Below are 19,571 nucleotides of genomic sequence, written 5' to 3'. Positions count from 1 at the left end.
AAAAATCAGGCTATCTCATAAGAACTCAACAAAATCAACATTTTTAACACATTATACTTGTTAATTGAGAAAGTACCGTAATCTGTTTTATATGTAACTTGCCTCAGCATAACCAACTTGTTTATCCTGCCCTTTTCCTCCCCCTACCTTATTCTAATTTAACTCCTACATGAATTTAGCTGCTCTATGCATCAGATAAAAGTGAGCTGTAGTTCACAAAACCTTATGCCTTTTAAATATAAATCAGTCTGAAAAGCTGCTAACATATATTTTTGGTTTTATAGTATCGCATACTTTGTTACAGTTCAGCACCAATCATGCTGTACCAATGGGCATGCTAGCTGGGTTGGTAATATTTGAAGAATGTGTTGTAGAAACATGGCTCTAAGATAGGGGCACAGAACCTGCAACTCTTTGGACGATGCTTGTCTCTACACCTAAACATCCTAGCCAGTACAATTAATGGTGAAGGAACCTATTGAAGAGGTCAAAATTATTTGTTTTCTGTTCTGATAGCATATTTCACATTATTTAGTCCAGCAGCAACATAGTAAGCCACACCCATACACAAAGAGGGTGGGGCTCTGATTGAGATGCCACAATACCATCTTGCAGATTTGGACTGGGGGATCAAAATGTGCAAGACAGCATCATGGTATCATGATTCCAACCCCTTTATATGTGTGTACATTTCATGTGTTCATTTAGACTTGACTGGCGAAAGATGTTCACATAGTTTTTCATATGGATATGCCTATCCTTTCTTTCGTTATTCATTTATATACAGGAAAAAAAATAAGAGGAAGAAGAAAAAGAAACCATCCTACAGCTAGCACTGGGGAAGCCTCCAGGATTTCCACGGCCTATTTCCAACACAATGGATGGGTTGGGAATGGCAATAGTAGTAGTAACTCTCCCCTCTTCGTCTTTCTCTCTACCTTGCTCTGCTTCTGACATACTTCTTATCTGGGCCTTGTCTAGACTGCAAAAAACTACATTAAACATAACATCAAACAGGAACAGAAAACTGTAATTACTTGTTTAAAGTAAGTGGTAATTCAATTTTTTAAGTATATATAAGATAATCCTACCCTGTTCAATCAGCTCTGTTAAAGCATGGGTATAGCTTTCATTATATTTATGTCACTAATGTTAAGTATGTTTCGTATGACCTTTGAATCAGACTAATTCCACAAATTTCTTATTCACAGCCACCATACACACCAGTGTTTCAAAAGGAGTTGTTGATCAATCTCATTATATTGCAAGTGTAAAAAGGATGAGGGGACAGCTAATCATATGTTATGGATTCATTCCACTATTTTCCTAATTTGGTTTAATAACCATAGGGTTACTAATATGGCATTGCCATGATCAAACAGTACGATGTGAATATACTTTTGAATTAAAAATCAGGGACATGCCATATTAGAATATTGCTGGCTTTATCAAGTAGTATGTGTGTGGAGAATCAGTAAAATAATTACTTTCAGTGTTGGAAAGACAATGCAACCACAGATGTACAAAGTTGAATCAACTATACATGGTTACTTTTGGTTTATGGTATTTTCAATATAATAGAAAAGCTGATTGATGTGTGGTCATGGTTTAATGAAATATTTAAACATTAGACTGTATTATTTCCTTTATGTAATATATATGGATTGCCTTCAGAAATTGTGGGGGCTCCATCACTGGAGGCTTTTAAGAAGAGACTGGACAGCCACTTGTCTGGAATGGTATAGGGTCTCCTGCTTGAGCATGGGATTGGACTAGAACAGTGATGGTGAACCTTTTAGAGATTGAGTGCCCATAAACCACCCCTGCCCCCATCTTGCACCCCCACGCCACCCCCACCCCACTCCCCCCTGCTCTACCTACCCACAGGGCCACCCACCACCTCCACAACCTGCCGCAGATCTCCCAGGTGGCCCAGCAGCGCTATGGCAGCTATACCCTCCGCCTGTGCCCCACACATCAACTGCACACGACGGGGTGCGAGGGCAGAGTCTTGTCCCCACTGCCTGGCTGCCATGTCCTTGGCTGTGCTGCTCCATGCGGGCCGCGTTCGGGGGTGACTCTCCTCCAGGGGCTGCTGATGAGGGGACCGCGGGGAGAGGCAGGGCTGATGGTGCACATGCACACACAGAGGGCTCTGATTGCCACCTCTGGCATGAGTGCCATAGGTTCACCACCACTGGCCTACAAGGCCTCCAAGGTCCTTTCCGATTCTGTTATTTTGTTATATTTAATTTTTTCTTGTTTCCTTTGTTTCTGTTATTTGTCTTTTGTATTTTTCTAATCTTTCCTCCCTTTCTGTTTATTAAACCAGTAATATAAAAAGTAAAATTTATATATATATATGCTGCAAGAAAATTTTTTATCCTTACTATTCAGACTAATGCTCAAAAACATATGCATAGCTTTTTAAAATAAATCCTCAGTCCTTTTAATTTAAGATGTTAAAGAGTGTTATGATTATCTACTGAAATCCTGGTTTTGAAGTAGGAGTCAGGTCCTTCCTATATGAGGCCTATCTTATAAGGACATTTTATTGGCCTACATGGTTGTCATTCCTGAGTTGCCAAAAATTTAACTTGAAAGAAAAATCCAAGCTTTTGGGGTTGGTTTGAAGTACAGCGGCTCATTATTTTCTTTATTACTTCCTTGTTAAGACGTTCTGGAAAGAATTCTACATTTCTTAAATGTAGATGTTTTCAATTAAGGCAACAGATGTTGGGAACTCCTGCTGAACATACTCCTGGGAACAGGAAGGAGAAATGTTTTATTTTTCTTAACTATGTTGTATTCTGAAGGATACAAACTAATCTGTGAAATTATTAAGACTTTACCCAAAAGTAGGAGAAATATCTGTTGATTAAAAAAAAACACATTTAAATATCTAAAGACACAAAATGTGAAAACTCATTGATGTTTTATCTCCGTACTTCCTTCACACAGTTACTCATTAATTTAAATTAATGTAAAAATAGTGTGCAAAAAATTAAAATTGCTTTGATTTGCAGTGCTTTCTCAGCAAAGAAAAAAATCTTTGGAAAACAAGTCAGTCCTACAAGCCAAAATCTATTAGCTATAGATTGACAGAAGCAGCAGAAAAATAAATGGAAGGACGCTGAGTTTTCCCCCTCCCTTCCTCTCCCTCCCTATATCAAAGAAACATAAAAATAATTTCCATTTTTGTTAGTGGAAAGATCTAAAAGTTTCTTTATATGGAAATAGTATAATTTTCATGGAAAAGAACAATTTGCTCTCAGTCTGACTCCTCTCTACCCACCCACCCACCCTGTTCAGTCATCTGTCCTAACAGTCATAAAGTTACAGCTTCGGGCAAGATGGAATTTATAATTTTGTGGAATCCCATGGAGTATGACTTAAGAACAAAGAGGGAGAAAAAGATTTAATACTGAAGTTCTCTTGGAAGCATCAATATAAGTAAGTCATTTTGGAGCTTTTAAAATGAATGTTGAATCATGAGATAATCTACCTCTTCCCACCCCCTTTCTCCCCCACAAACAGGTTCTCTTGTAGGTCTAAACCAGTTACAGATTTGTGCCGACTCACTTTGAATTGAATTGTCATTCAAGTAGAGGTGCTCCAACCTGGGGCTGAGGTAGGGGATGCTGGTGAGGTTGTTGTATGCCAAATGCAAAACCAGCAAATTGGTGATGTTGAAAGTGTCCAAAGGCAATCCTTTGTCAGACAGTTTATTATAGTTAAGCCTGATGAAAGCCAAATTGGAGAAATCTTTGAAGTAATTGTTGGGGATATTATCAATTTGATTCTTATCGAGAAAGAGCTGGTGAATGGCTTTGGGGACCCCAGGAGGCATCTTACTTAGCCGGTTATGAGCCAGGTTGAGTTGCATGAGGTTCTTGAGCCCCTTGAAAGTATTCTTTTTGAAGTCTCCATTATCCAATTGATTATGATGAAGATCTAAAAGGAGGAGGTGATCTAATTTGCTAAATACATTTTCAGGGATTTTGGAGATACGGTTTCTGCTCAGCCTAAGTTGCTCAAGACTGGGAGGCAAGTTGTTGGGCACTTCCTTAAGGAAATTTTTTTCCATGTATAGAAAGACAAGGTTTTCCAGCTTCTGCAGTACTTGGGATCCCACTGAATCAATGCGGTTGTTGTCCAAACTGATCCACCGCAGCCCTGTCGCATTCTTGAAAGATTCTTCAGAGAGCTTGTCAATGAAATTGTTTTGTAGGTACACATGTTGGGCCCTGGGTGGAATAAGTGGGACTTTTCTCAGGTTGCGACTATCACAGTAAATGGCTAAAGGAAAATCTGGGGGGCAGAAGCATTCTCGGGGACAATCTGGAAAAACTGAGGGGGGTCCTGGGGGCAGAGGTGGAGGGAACTCAGTCGGTTCAACTGGCTCAGGGAGGGAAGGAGTTGGGCGCTTCTTTGGAGGTTTGGTGCGCCTCGCTCCATTCACCTCACAGATCAGCACAAAAATGAGTGGGAAAATCAGTCTGGCAATCCTCTTCATGCCTAAATAGAACAACAAGAGAAAAAAAAAAGCAAACATCAAAAAATATACTTCATTCATTCATTCATTCATTCAATATTTAAACAATATTTTCCTATATAGACTGTTCTTCTTTTGCTTTCATTTATGTTTGCAAATAGAATTTTGAGAGCTGGCAAAGACAACAATTTGAAATACTGGATAACAACAGGCTGGAGAAATCTGCAATGAAATGTTTGAACTTAGGAGTCAGCCACTTGTTACAACTTAAGTGTGATCCATCTGGGATGGGACAAAAATTTTGGAATATACAAACCCAATGCTGGGGGGGGGGAAACCACCCATGAGGAATGGAGTCAATGAGAATGCTAGTCACATATTTCCAGTAGTTGCAGGGAGTTAACAATGAGGGGGATGCACTACTAATGAACCCTCTTGGCTCAGTACATAGAAAATACAACACAACTGTAGAACATCACTCCCATATCATGCATCACATTGTCTTCTGCTGGCCCTAGAGGTAATCCACAACTTACAATAGTTTGTTTACTGACTGTAGTTACAACAGCACTGAAAAAAGTGACTTATGACTGTTTTTCACACTTACAACCATTGCAGTATCCCCACGGTCACACGTTCAAAATTCAGACCCTTAGCTACTGACTCATATTTATGATAGTTGCAGTGTCCTGGATCATGTGATCATCTTTTGTGACCTTCTGACAAGCAAAATCAATGGAGAAGCCAGATTCACTTAACAACCATGTTACTAAATTAACAACTGTAGTGATTCAGTTAACAACTGTGGCAAGAAAGGTCATAAAATGGGGCAAATTTCACTTAACAACTGTCTTGCTGGCAACAGAAATTTTGGGCTCAGATATGGTCATAAGTCAAGGACTACCTGTATTTGTTCTTGTTCTCAGCCATTTGTTTGGAGCACAGGATACAAAAGGGAGGAGGCCTGCAAGGAAAACACATTGCCTTCCTGGGATAAAGATTAGAGATCTATTCAGAGAGAAAAGTCCACACTGATGAGGACAAAACAGACTGAAGCAGAGAGATGGATGGTGACTTCAGCTTCCACCATCAACCGTGAAGTATAAATAAGGGCAGGGAAATAAGAGATGTGATAACGGAAAGCAGGAAATGAGAAAGAAGTTGGAAGGAGTAGTGATGGTAGTTTGCAGGTCTGGAATATATATAAAAACATAAGCCGTCATGTCTTAAGCACAAACAAATGAAAGAGGAGGTCTCTGAGGCCCTTAGGGCAGACACCATATAATAGCAAAGTCACGCTAAGGGAAATGGCCTTTTTAGTTTTTGCCTCCAACTCCAAACTCAAACACTCCTGCTAATAATTCAGAAGCTGCCTGAATTATGTTCTGGATGGAAAAATCTCATGTTTTCTACAGAAAATATTTCAAGAATAGTGATATCACTTTTTAATAAACTTAGACCAACATGCCCCAGCTCAAGCTCAAAAGGAAGACATTTGATAAATGGGTGGGAGGGCAGGAGGGATATTAATCCATAGTTTGCACAACTTAATTTATCAGAATACTACATGGACAGTAGACCTCTGCATGGCCCAACCAACCATCCTTTTTGGTTCATTGCTCTTTGGCAATCAAAGGACCAGATCCTATGATCACAGTTAAGAAGTTCTTCAGGGCATTGCCTGGCAAGACTCACTATGCTTTATTTATCTGCCTAATTTTAATTCTTCCCATTACATATTCCAATCCACATGCCTCAGGATCCTGGCAGAAATATCTATTTCATTTCTGTGCCTCAAAAAACTTCTGTGCCTCATCCATTATCAACAAAAACACAATGACATATATGGCAAAAGCATATTGTAGCTCAAGAAAAGTGGGTCTTGAAAGAAAAAGACTTATATACCAAACAATTCCCTGGAATTGTACTGGAAATTGCTCCATCAATAAAGCTGTAAGGGCAATGCCTCTTAGGGTTCCAGTTGCTGAAATCTACCTGGAACAGTGATCCCATGGAGGACTAAGCAGAAGCACCCTGGCAACTGCTGTTGAGATTGCAGGGTTCTTTCTTCTAAATGCACGGAATATGATGAGCTCTTTGCCTTTTGGAAAAAAGTCCATGAACAGGAAACAGAGACAGGGAGAAAGTAAAATTAGCAGTAGCCAGTAGCCAGACAATGTCAGTGTTTGGGAGGTTTTCATCCTAAGAAAAAAGTCTGAAGACAGAATGGCACCGTTTGAATGATGGATTATCGCTTATACTTTGACTGCCTATTCAGCCCTATTCTTTGGGGATTATTTATATGTATGGATATCATAATGGAATTTCATGTTCTGCTCTAGACATCCAGATATGGCCAAAGTGCTCACAAGAATCTGAGGCTTGAGATTCTCAGCTTAGTCACTGATTTAGTCAGTGAGAAACAAAGCTGTGACTAAAATGACCTACTGCCAGCAGAGACTTCTTCCAAAAGGCAAAGGGCTCATGGCACATCAAATTCCATGCATTTAGAAGAAAGAACCCTGAAATCTCAACAGCAGTTGCCAGGGTGCTTCTGCTTAGTCCTCCATGGGATCACTGTTCCGGGCAGGCTTCAGCATCCTGCTGATGTCACAGCAGGCACATGTGGGGATGGTTGCCTCCTCTGCGAGGCAACATCTTCACCAGCACTCAGGGATGGAGAGATACATAGTTATACAGGTAAGTTAAGACAACATCTATAGCAAGATACAGAGGGGAGGGAATTATTGCAGCAAATGTAACATGGTCCCCTCTCTCCTTCACAGGTTTAGTTGTGTCAGGTGCTTCATCCAGGTATCCAACTGGAGCCACATGAGTATTGCAGTTGGGATATTGTTTGGTGTAAAAAAACAGCATGATTGTAAGGATGCTGAGCAAAGAGATATTAGCAATTGTTTAAGTTCCCAGTTGTTCTCTGGAGACTGTTTTGCTAAATGCTCCCTTTGGAGCAAATTTTAATTACTTTAACATTAATTCTAGTGAATTATATATCTGAGCAATATAAAGCCAGATGGCTATATGTGATATAGTTATACTGCTAGAGTGTCATTACTGGGAATTGAAATATGTGATGTCTTCTTTTCTATCAAAGAAATGTTGCTGTTTTTTAAAATATATATTTCCTCCAAGTAAATCAATAGGAAATACACTTCTATTCTTAAAGCTAATTTCATCCCAGTAATTCATTTTAAGATGTGATGGCCTTTACCTACAGTTTTAGCAATGTTAGTCAATAAAAAATATCAGGTTTTATGTTCAATTGCTTTACATTTTTAAATTTAGAAAATAATTGTAGTTTATATTTTACATGAAAAGTGTTAAAATGGTTTTTATTACCTTAATGAAATAGATTGCTCACTTCTTGTGACATGGAAAGTCCATCTAGCAAGCTTAGTTGGTCCATCACAAAATGATATAAAAAAACAAATTGGTGAGGGAAAAAGATAAACAATTTGCTCTAGATTCTGAGAATGAAGGAAAAGTGATGTCTGACTTTCAAACTAACAATACTATTCACAGTTGTACCTCCATGAGGATTTCTCCAAAAATTATTTTTCTCTTTCACACTTCCAAAGCAAAAGATGCATGTTTTGTCTCTCTTTCAGATTCCCCACCACTACACTTAAAAGACAGACACATATTTGTACATACTTTTCATATAATATTATCCAGTCAGAGGCCACCATGCTCTGATCAATCATCTTCCAACACGCTCATTTCCTCCAACTTACTAACCTAAATTTAATACCTTCCTTAGCCCCTGTCCAGTCAAGTTTACATTCCATCTTATGATGCCCATTAGTTCTTCTCATCAGTCACTAAGGATGGATCTCTCTGCCACCTGAATCCTCCAAGATTGCCCACCACCTTGAATATGTTAATTTTCTTTCCTTTTCTTTTCAAGTAATGTTGCATACTGATGTTGCATGTCACTATCATATTAGATGCTCTTAAATATTGACTAAATCTCAATTTCTGGAGAAACATTAATTTCTAAAATGTCAATACATCCACTGTCATTTATAATTAAGTAAGTGAATAAATAGAATACTCATCATCAAATAAAAGTATGAAGTGGTGTCATTTTTACTGAAAATTATTCTTAATCCTGATATAGGAATCAAATGTAGCATGTAAATACATTCAGCCTTCATACTCCATAAAAGCACAGGTGAGTTCAGCCTTTTGTAATCCCTTATCTTTAGTGTTAGAAAGTCAAAGTTTAGAAAATGTGTCTTTAACTGATCAAGCTAGATGGAAAAAGGGATATAAATAATTAAGCCTTCCCCCTTCCATTGTTCCCATTGTATTTTTTTCTTTTCACCTTTTCACCTCTAGCATAAAGATGATAATGTGGCTAACAACTCTAGTGACAAGCTTCCAGTCCTTTCCATCACCCAGAGCTCAAACATTTGGCTGCCTAAGTCAAACTAGTGCAAACATCTCATTTAGCATAGAATTTTCAAAACATCAAATGATCAGGAAAGGTTCTGATAACTGAGAACATTAAAATCCATTCAAACAAATATTTGAGACTGATAATCACAGCTGTGAAGAAAATGCAAGCAAATTAAAATCAGCATAGCAAATGTCCTTTAAAGTTGAAAAGAACCCGTAAGAAAAGCAGCAGCAGTTAGCTTTGGCTAGCAAAAAACCTTAAAAACTTACTTGAATGTACAGTAAGTACACTATGCATCAATGCTTTTAGTGTTTTCATTTTGTGATAGGAAGTGCTTTAATTTCTCATCTTCCTGTCTATGAACTCAGTGCATAATTCAGGGATTCTTATTTCTAATCTAATCTTGCATCCAGTACAAAAGGTTCACACAGGAAAGCTAGAGCCAAAGAAAACAAGCGTGGCAGCAGGAAAAACAATTCTGTACAAAGAATGTGATGTCTATTCTTCTTGTGTCTTGTGTTCCATCATTTGCTCTTGTTCTGTTTGTTATGTATGCTCTAATTAAGGAGTATGCCAAGTTAAGAGTATGCCAAGTTAAAAATTCTTTACTGGGTATTCAGCTTTCTGCTGCCAAGATCTGGTTCCTAATCTGATTCTGGGTGTTTTATATGACCTCAAGATGGATTTTTGTTATTTCTTCCAATTTTGAGTTTGCTCTGGTAAACATTTGAGTTTTTCTTTTTCTTTTTTTCTACTAGAGGGTGACATCTGCTACAAAAAACTGATTTAATGTTGATGGATTATTTCTGTAAGTATAATTATACTTCGCTCTTCCTTCCACTATGGGACCACAAGACACATGTATAAGATTTAAACTGATCTCTTACTCATGGAATGATTCCAACTCATATACTTTTGAGTCATATTCTAGGCCTATGCTGCTATTCAAATTTCATTTTGTCAGGCTTTCTGCAATGTCTAATATTCGTTTAGTGGGAGATGTTTAAGCATACATAAACATAGCACCACTTGTGATCACAAAGAGGAAAGAATATTACTCTAGCTGCAAAAATCAAAGCATTTCACTCCTAATAGACATTGTGTTTATCTTTTAGAGATATGTGAAGAAAACAGATGGGTTCTTTTGTGTCCAAAAGCTTTCACAACCAACAACTTATAGTCTTAGCAAGACAAAACAATGCTCACACTGGAAATATTCCAATGCTATGTGTATTTGGCAACTGATAGCGTGCATTATGAAGAAAGGGTACAGTGTATTGCCTAGTTAGGATATAATAAGTTCAGTAGGGTTACTTTCTTGTGTTCCTGGCATTCTCCTACTATGCATGTAAAATTAGTTCTGAAGTTAGATTTTTTTCTTCACACAAATAGATATTTTAATAGCACTGTTATCAAGTGTTTGTACTGAAATCCACATTGCTTAAAAATCTGTGATGAAAATGTTCAAAAAGAAAGTAATTAGAAATTCCAGATTGTGCCAGGAGGTTTTAGCCATTGGAAATATTGTCTGATTGGTTTGTGAAACTTTGAACTTCATTCATGGAAATATGGCTTTGGTGACTTATAGGGACCCACTCTCAACAGAGAAGCACAAATCCTAGGTACATAATGCAAAATGTTGGGCTGGATGAATCGCAAAATGGAATTCAAATTGCCAGGAGAAATTTCAACAACCTCAGATATGCAGACGATACCTCTCTAGTGACAGAAAGTGCAGATGAACTAAAGAACCTCTTAATGAGTTAAAAGAGGAGAATGCAAAACTTATTTTGAAACTCAACATTAAAAATTTAAGATCATGGCATCCAGTCCCATCACTTCCTGGAAAATAGGGAAGAAATGGAAGCAGTGATAGATTTTATTTTCTTGGGTTCCAAGATCACTGCAGATGGTGACTGCAGCCATGAAATTAAAACATGTTTGCTCCTTGGGAGGAAAACTATGGCAAATCTAGACAGCATATGAAAAAGCAGGTCCATATAGTCAAATCTATGGTTTTCCCAGTAGTAATGTATGGCTGTAAGAGTTGGGCTATAAGAAAGGCTGAGTACCAAATAATTGATGCTTTTGAATTATGGTGCTGGAGAAGATACTTGAAGTCCCTTGGACTGCATGGAGCTCAAATCAGGAAAGAAGGAAATCAACCCTGACTGTTCATTGGAAAGATAGATACTGAAGCTGAAGCTCAAATACTTTGGCCACCTAATTCCAAGAGATGAGTCATTGGGAAAGATTGGGAAAGATTGAAGGCAAAAGGAGAAGGGGACAGCAGAGGATGAAATGGTTAGATAGTGCTGTTGATACAATGAACATGAGTTTGGGGAGGAGATGGGGAGGACAGGGGTGCCTGGCAAAGAGTCAAACATGACTTAGTGACTAAACAACAACAAAATATCCTAGGTCCTATCATATGACATTGGTTAACAGATGATCCCCAAAACTTATCTGCCCTGTTGACTCCTGTGATATGGGACAAAATAATTGGAGATAAGTATGCCACAGCTTCTTTTTCAACTATATCCAATTTGGTGGACTCAAGACCCATAAGAATCATCAATTGCACAGGTCCCTATACAACACTTGCAAGCATTCTTCTCCATTGTTACTAACATAGTATCTTATACTCCTCAATATTAGCAATGCTCCTTATGAATAATGCCACAAACTGGACCCTGGACTCTTCACAAGTGAAGTAACCAACCTGCCACTCCCCTTGTGCAAGTCCAGGATTATCCTAAATTGCATATTCTTTATGTCTGGGAAGTGCTACCCCTCCCATAATTAATGGTAAAAAAATCTCCAGATCTCAGGGATGAGAAGACCAACTTGAATGTAGCTTGCATTGATTAAAGAAAACATTTGACTTCCTGCCATATGATTGGATAATCAATACCTAAAAATAACAGGGGTCAATGGCAACATCAGAAGCAATGATACAATTAAAGACACAATTGCTGTGCAAAAGTGAATACCATCTAGAGGATTTACACTTGGCAATTCCAGTCATTAGATATAGAGCAGATATAGTGCATTGAGATCAAGCTAGAATCATGGAGAAGTAATAGAAACCCTAGATAGAAAGACCAGAAAAACAATGACAATGAACCATGCCCTTCATCCATGCAGTGATATTGACATTCTATTTACCAAAGAGCTTAGGTGGCTAAGGAATATTGCAATTACACCAGATAGTTGAAGAAGAAAAAATGGCATTGATAGAATATTTGAAGGACAGTGAAAAAGACATCTTGAATCTAGTACATTAGGAAAGCTTATTGAATACCAAAGAAACTAAACTGGCAGATAAGAAGGACAAAATCAAGAAATCTATGGAGATTCTCAATCATCCAGGTTATAGGTGTCCCAAAGTTGCTTTTTCTAAGGGGCAACTGGACTTTCTTGATTTTTCTTTGAAAATGTTTTGCTTCTCATCCAAGAAACGTCTTCAGAACTGAAGAAGTTATACTCCACTTAGACACCATTAGCATTGACAAAATCATTACCAAAGTAATTGAAAAAGGCAGCTTTGCATGGAACAGCTTACATCCTGCTGTTCCTTTAATATTATTAAACCTTTAATATTATTAAACAACAACATTTACCAATCCCAGGTCATTGGGAAGGATTCAATAGGGAGACAAATCCAATCAAAGTGTGTGATCAACCATAATAATTGTATAGGAGTGGGGAGACAGTGAAAATTTTCCCAAAACAGGGAGTTAGAACCGAATCTCTCCCTCTAATTGCCACTTGCTGGAAGGAAACTCAGTGGAAGAAGGATCATAACAACACCACACCTTCACTCCTAGCTCCCTAAATCAGAATCAATAAGATTGATGATTATTAAGACACCAAGAAGGGCCAGGATGGATGCAAAATCATCATCCCAGTTTCACCAAAGAATTCATCAACATGTGTGATCAATGCTGCCTTGGTACTATGCCAAAGTCTGAAATCCCACTATTTTAAAATGCAGATTGATGCTGAAATTGAATTCACTTCCACAACACCTGCAGGCTTGAAAAACACCATCCAATATTGTATCTTGTTTGAGTTCATTTATTCAGAAAATACAGGCATGGAAGAGCTGATACTGTTGAGTCCGTGGCGGGAAGCAGACACGAGAAGCAGTTGAAGTTCTCAGTTTTCTTTATTCTGCGTTCAGCTTACAAGTAGATGGCTTCAGCAGCTCCCAAAACCTCCCAACTTCTTATATAGACATTTCCCGGGTCAATGCGATACTTTTCCTGCGCCAGCACCCATGCATGCGCACGGCGCTGGCGACAGCCTGTCTGGTCCCGGGCAGCTTTGCACCTGCCCGGGACTGCCTGCAAACGCCCGAGCCTTTTGCAAGGCTCGGGACATAACACCCCTTTCCCCCGGGCTAAAACTACTACCAACATATAATCATTTATTTTTTGCAGTGTTCTGCTTCTCAGTGCTCCTATCGTTACCTGGCTTTTGTTTAGCCAGCAATGTTATGTAATCCTCTAAGTATTTAGGAGACTTCTTTGCTCTCTGTGACCTTCTCAGCTCTGGGTTACTAGCATGAGTTGCCTGACTGGAGGGAGATGTGAGCCTGTTCTCCTTATTTTGCCTTGGTGCCTTCCAAGGACTGTGCCCCGCGGCCTGGCCTGCTTGCTCGCCCACCGGGCTCGTCAGGCCAGGGCTTCTGTCACTTTGTGACCTGGTTGACCTGCCTAGCTGTAGACCCTCGGGCCCCTTGAAGTGATAGCCACTGCTGGGCGTCTCTGTTGAACCTCCTAGGTCCATCCAAGACCTGTCAGGAGGCTGTCCATTCCCTGAACCCCGTTCTGTGTCCGGGCTTATGTGGGTTTCTGTACTTTCCCAAAACTCAGTTACTCCCTGATTTGGGCTAGAGGTGTTGTAGTCGGGACTTGGTTCCTCGACCACCTCCCTGTATGTTTGACCCCCTGTAGGATTTAGGGTAAGGTCAGGCCAACCTTGGGAATTGTGTGCCAGCTCTCTTGCGGGGAATGATTTGTTGGGATGCCCCCAGGTATCCTCCGTGACTGGAGTGCTGTGTGATGTGTGTGGACAATGAGTATGCCCCCGGGGTGACTCCCTGGCTGGAGTAGGCGTGGATGCCTGGTAATTAGGTAGGCTCATAGAATTCTTGTTCGGAGCTCTCGCAGAACCCTGGGATGGGCCGTTTGTAGCTCCATCAGTGGAGATGGGCAGCAGCTCGTGCCCTTCCCTTTGCTCCAAAGGGTCCCCCTCCCCCCTGGAAAAGACCCAGGAGTCTCATCTGAAAAGTCCCGCCGAGGGCGGAGTTGGTCGATGTGCCGACGCAGGATACGACCGTTGTCCAGGGCTACCTCGTAGGAGAGAGGACCTGTGACCCTGGAAATAGAAGCGGGGACCCATGTATGACCAGGCCCGTAATTGCGAGCCCAAACCGGGGCACCCACAAGTAGTTGTCTAGGTGCCCTAGGATGTGAGGTAGATAAAGGCAGTCTGTCCGGATGCAACCGGTCAAGTTTAGTAGTAAGTTGATGCCCCCAACGAAGTTCAGCTGGGCTTCTCCCTGTAGAAGTGGACGGTGTGGTGCGATAAGAAAGGAGAAAGTCAGCCAACCTGTGATGCCAGTCCCCGTAGGTGAGTCTTTTCAATGCATCCTTTGTGATGCGCACTATACGTTCAGCCATACCGTTGGTGGACGGGTGGAAGGGTGCAGACGTGGCATGACAAATCATGTTTGCCTGTAAGAAAGCTTGGAATTCGGAGGAAGTGAATTGAGGGCCGTTGTCGGACACAATGACATCTGGCAGCCCGTGTGCAGCAAAAATCCCACTCAGTACCTGAATAGTCTTTGCAGTGGTGGTTGATGAGACAGGTACAACCTCAAGCCATTTTGAATGGCTGTCAACAAGGACCAAGAAGAACTGGCCCTGAAAGGGTCCAGCATAGTCAATGTGCACCCTAGACCATGGGGACTGTGTTTCCTCCCATCTATGCACGGGAGCTTGGGGCATCTCTGGGCGAGGTCGTTGGCACAGGTGGCATGCATGCACCTTAGCCTCAATATCTTTATCTAAACCAGGCCACCACAAGTGGCTGCGCGCAAGGACCTTCATACGAACAATGCCAGGATGACCCTCATGGAGGGATTCTAAGACCCTAGTCCTCATTGAGGTGGGAATGACAACTGTGTTTCCCCAAAGCAGACAACCCTGAGAAAGGGACAGCTCGTTCCTTTTGGACCAGAAACTCTGAATCTCAGGACTAGGGCAGTGCTCAGGCCAACCGGACAAAACCCAGGAACGGACACGTGAAAGTGTGTGATCTGTACCTGATTCAGCGGCAACATCCCTGGCACTAAGAGGGAGCTCGGGCAAGGCTTGGATTGATAGAATGTTGACAGCTGGCGCAGGGTCAGCTTCTACTACTGGCAGAGACAATCTACTGAGGCCATCAGCATGGCCCATTTCTTTTCCAGGCTTGTGGAGTAAGGAAAAATCATATGCAGACAAAAAAATAGACCACCTAAGCATTCTAGAGGAAATGATTTGGGGAGTCTGCTTACGTGTGGTAAACAGTCCCAGCAGAGGCTTATGGTCAGTGAAGACCGTGAAGTGCCTGCCATATAGAAAGTCATGGAATTTTTTAATTCCAGCAACAACAGCCAGAGCCTCCCTGTCTATCTGAGCGTAGTTGCGCGCAGCAGAAGACAATGTTCTGGAGTAATATGCAACAGGAACCTGAGTTCCATCAGACCTGAGGTGGCTCAGGACAGCTCCAACACCGTAAGGGGACGCATCACAAGCGATGCACACAGGAAGGGACTCGTTGAAATGTGCAAGTACACTGTTAGAAGTGAGCAAAGCCTTGACTTTGTTAAAACAACCCTCATGCGTTTGTGACCACTGCCACACTGCTTGCTTGTCTAGTAGCCTGTGAAAAGGCTCAGCTACACTAGCTTTTTGTGGAAGAAAAGAATTGTAGAAATTCAGGAGGCCCAGGAAGGCCTGAAGTTCGGCCTTGGACTTTGGCCTAGGTGCTTCTAAAATAGCGGTCAGTTTGGATTCAGCAGGGTGAATCCCAGCAGCATCAATTTTGAACCCCAGAAATTCAGTAGAAGGCACCCCAATCATGCATTTGTCTTTTTTGAGCTGGAGGCCTGATTTCCTGAATCTTAACAGAACAGCTCTTAGCCTTTCAGCTAGAATGTGTGTGGAGTCTCCTGCAATTAAGACATCATCAAAGTAGGGGCAAACCCCCGGTAAGCCCCGCAGTGTGTTTTCCATTACGCTTTGGAAAATCCCAGGAGCGACATTCACTCCAAACTGCAGCCTTTTTACCTTAAAGGCTCCCCTGTGGGTCACAATATTCTGAGCTATAGCAGCATCATCATCAACAGGCAGCTGTTGATACGCTTGAGCTAGGTCAAGCTTTGCAAAAACGCGCCCCCCCTTGAGGGAGGCCAGAATATGACTGACCACAGGAACAGGATAGGCATGTTGCTGCAATGCCTTATTCAGAGTGCATTTGTAGTCAGCACAAATGCGAATATCCCCATTTGCCTTTAGAGGCGTGACAATGGGGGTCTCCCAAGGACTGGAATCAACAGGTTCTAGGATTCCCTGTTGATCAGTTTGTCTAACTCAGTGTCAATTTTACTCTTTAAAGCAAAAGGGACCCTTCTTGCTTTAATTCTAATAGGAGTGACAGTGGGGTCTAGCTTTAAGGACACAGGGGGTCCTTTGAATGTGCCCAGCTGGGGGCTGAAAACATCTGCAAATTTCTTTGCAGACTTCCTGTAGGTCGAGTGTTTGTAAACTGTTGAGTCCTGTGACGTGTATCCCCAGGGCCTCAAACCAATCGAGTCCTATGAGACTCGTTCGTTCACCCCCTACTACTAATAAGTCTAGTGGACCTTCAAAACTCTTGTATTGCATGTTAAGGGTGGCCTCCCCCTTAACACACACTCTTGAATTTTGAAAATCTGTTAACACAATGTCAGAAGGCCTTAACTTGGCCTGAGTTCCACTACCGGAACAAATCTTCCTAAATGTATGCAAGGAGATAATTGAAAAGGCAGACCCTGTGTCTAGTTCCATAGATAATGGAACCCCTTGTAGCTTCACCTTGAGTGACAGCTTTTTCTTAATGGGCTTGTGTGTGCCTGTCCTAAGGATGCTTCTTCGCGAAGCGCAAAACCCTACCCTATTCTGGCTGGGGAATCTGGTACCTTTCAGGCGCAGTTCTTCCTGAGGTTGCACCTTTCGTCGGCCCAGACACACAGCTGCAATGTGTCCTTGTTTGCCGCATGCCCGGCAGGTAGCGGAGCGGAACTTGCAGTCGGTTCTCCTGTGGCGACCTCCACAGCCGATGCACTTGAACGGAGCTGAAGAGCTTCCCTTCTGTTTTTCTTCCTTCGTGGGGTGGAGACGGTCGACTTCCCTCCGGGAGTTTCTTTGGACGTCTTCCTGGTGCACGGATGCAACCTCTGGACTGTTTCTGATCGGCCGCATGTTCTTGACAGCGCCACCTGCTGCTTCTTCTGCGGTGACTTCCCTTAAGGCATCTTGGTAGGACAATTCTTCTTTAGCGAAAAGTCTCTTTTGTAGATCTCGATGCCTTAACCCGCACACGAATCGGTCCCTCAGTCGTTCTTCGAGGTCTTTGAACTCGCAGTGCTTGGCGGCCTTCCGTAATGCGGCGATGAATTCTTTGGCCGACTCACCGGGCCGTTGATCCCTCTGCTCGAAGGTGTGGCGCCATGCGATGACGGACATCTTGGGGTGGAAGTGCTCCTTCAGTAGCTTCTTCAGATCTGCGTAGCTTACAGACTCTACTGGAACAGGTGCTGCAAGGTTTTCTGCGATGTCGAAGGCGTCTTGGCCGCAAACACAAAGCAGGGTGGCAGCCTTCAAGCTCTCTTCCCTCACTTGGTTTGCCTTGAAGTAGTTCTCCACCCTGGCTACGTATGACTCCCACCGCTCTGGATGTGAGACGTCGAATTCCGAAAGCCTTCCGATTTTTGCCATCTTCAGGAGACGGGTCTATCAGCCAGCCTACCCCCGAATGCGCACTGGATTGGCGGGTAGCTGCCGAGTCGACGCCGTTCCGCCGCTCAGGACTCACTTGGGTAAGCTTACACTTCTTCCTTTCCAGGCGGTGTAAGGCAATCCCACCTTCGTCGCCAGTGTTGAGTCCGTGGCGGGAAGCAGACACGAGAAGCAGTTGAAGTTCTCAGTTTTCTTTATTCTGCGTTCAGCTTACAAGTAGATGGTTTCAGCAGCTCCCAAAACCTCCCAACTTCTTATATAGACATTTCCCGGGTCAATGCGATACTTTTCCTGCGCCAGCACCCGCGCATGCGCACAGCGCTGGCGACAGCCTGTCTGGTCCCGGGCAGCTTTGCACCTGCCCGGGACTGCCTGCAAACGCCCGAGCCGTTTGCAAGGCTCGGGACATAACAGATACCACAGCTCTTATTTCAAATAATGTTTCAGTCAGTTTAAGAACAAAAATGTTGAGAATTCCCAGAAATATATTTAAACTGAGTTAAAAGGGTTTGGGGAGAGAATGTATAAAGTTGGACAATTTAAAAATTGCAAATAGGGAGTTTTTTCTCCTTTACTATTTGACCTACTTAAGCTCCTACTTAATATTTTTTCCAAAATAAACTGGGGACAATCTGTCATCTACTGTTCTTCCCCAGTTACTCCTGACCTTCAGTTTATCTCAGTTCTGCTTTCCTGCCTTCCAATTGTGTGCTATTATGAATATGACTTTAGTTTAACCTCTATTTTTGCATTATCTATACAGTATGACTCTAGTTATAAATTTAGCTGGACCTCTCACTTTGATATACATCAGAAAGGAGTATGATAAGAAACAGAGTTATTCTCTGAGAAATATGCAGGCATTTGGGGGGGGGGAATCACTAGATGTTACTTGCCATGAACTACTTGCAGAAACTGTCAGAAAAATCCAACAATTTTATCTAAAATTTAAAAATCTATTGCTCTCACATTGCATATAAACATAGGACTAAAAGTATTGAAAAGCCACGATCTTGCTTCCATAAGATTTACATCAAACAAAATGTTTTTTCAACTTGACATTTTTTGTTCACATGATGGATGAAATGTAATGGTAAAAGACTTGAATGAAAAAAACTGTCTATATGAAATTAAATAAATGAAGAAGCCAAGAAGTCATAAACAAAGATATTTTAATGGATTTTTAAATTAGTGTTTCTGTTATGCAGAGAAGACTGTATTCCAATATTCATAAGTATGATAATCTAAATAGAATACAGCAGGGGGCATGGCATACAACACTATAATTTATTTAGCTAAATAGCTTAATCTGGATTCAATTATCTTTTGAGTTTATTGAAGTTTAAAAATATATGCAGGATAAAATGATTTTTCCTAAATATTCCTGACACATGATATGTTTTCAGATAACTCCAATGATAATGAAAGGCACAATATGAAACCCAACAATTTCTCATTATAAGTTCTTAAATATAATGGATAATAGATTTGCAATTACAAAGTGCATTTACAATAAAACCTAGGTATGTGGAATTTAACAACAAATGACATCTTTTGAACAAAATTTTCAAGTCAGCAGACAGGTTCCTTATTATTGAGAATA

At 41.3% G+C, this 19,571-nt stretch overlaps 1 protein-coding gene across 1 annotated transcript in view; it reads right to left on the bottom strand.

Moving 5' to 3' along the window:
• The window catches only part of LOC120306707 (proline and arginine rich end leucine rich repeat protein), a 36,525-nt gene that overhangs the window by 2,845 nt on the left and 14,109 nt on the right, over window positions 1–19,571 (bottom strand). Inside the window, exon 2 of the mRNA XM_039340400.1 lies at window positions 3,583–4,518. Within this exon, the coding sequence (XP_039196334.1) occupies window positions 3,583–4,516 (934 nt within the window). The 5' untranslated portion in view covers window positions 4,517–4,518. The remainder of the gene's footprint in view (window positions 1–3,582; window positions 4,519–19,571) is intronic.

Source organism: Crotalus tigris, unplaced genomic scaffold, assembly GCF_016545835.1.
Source record: "Crotalus tigris isolate CLP2741 ecotype Arizona unplaced genomic scaffold, ASM1654583v1 scf7180000017550.10884619, whole genome shotgun sequence".
Classification (NCBI taxonomy): domain Eukaryota; kingdom Metazoa; phylum Chordata; class Lepidosauria; order Squamata; family Viperidae; genus Crotalus; species Crotalus tigris.
Note: the sequence above shows the minus strand (reverse complement) of the source record. Positions and strands in the feature narration are given on the sequence as shown.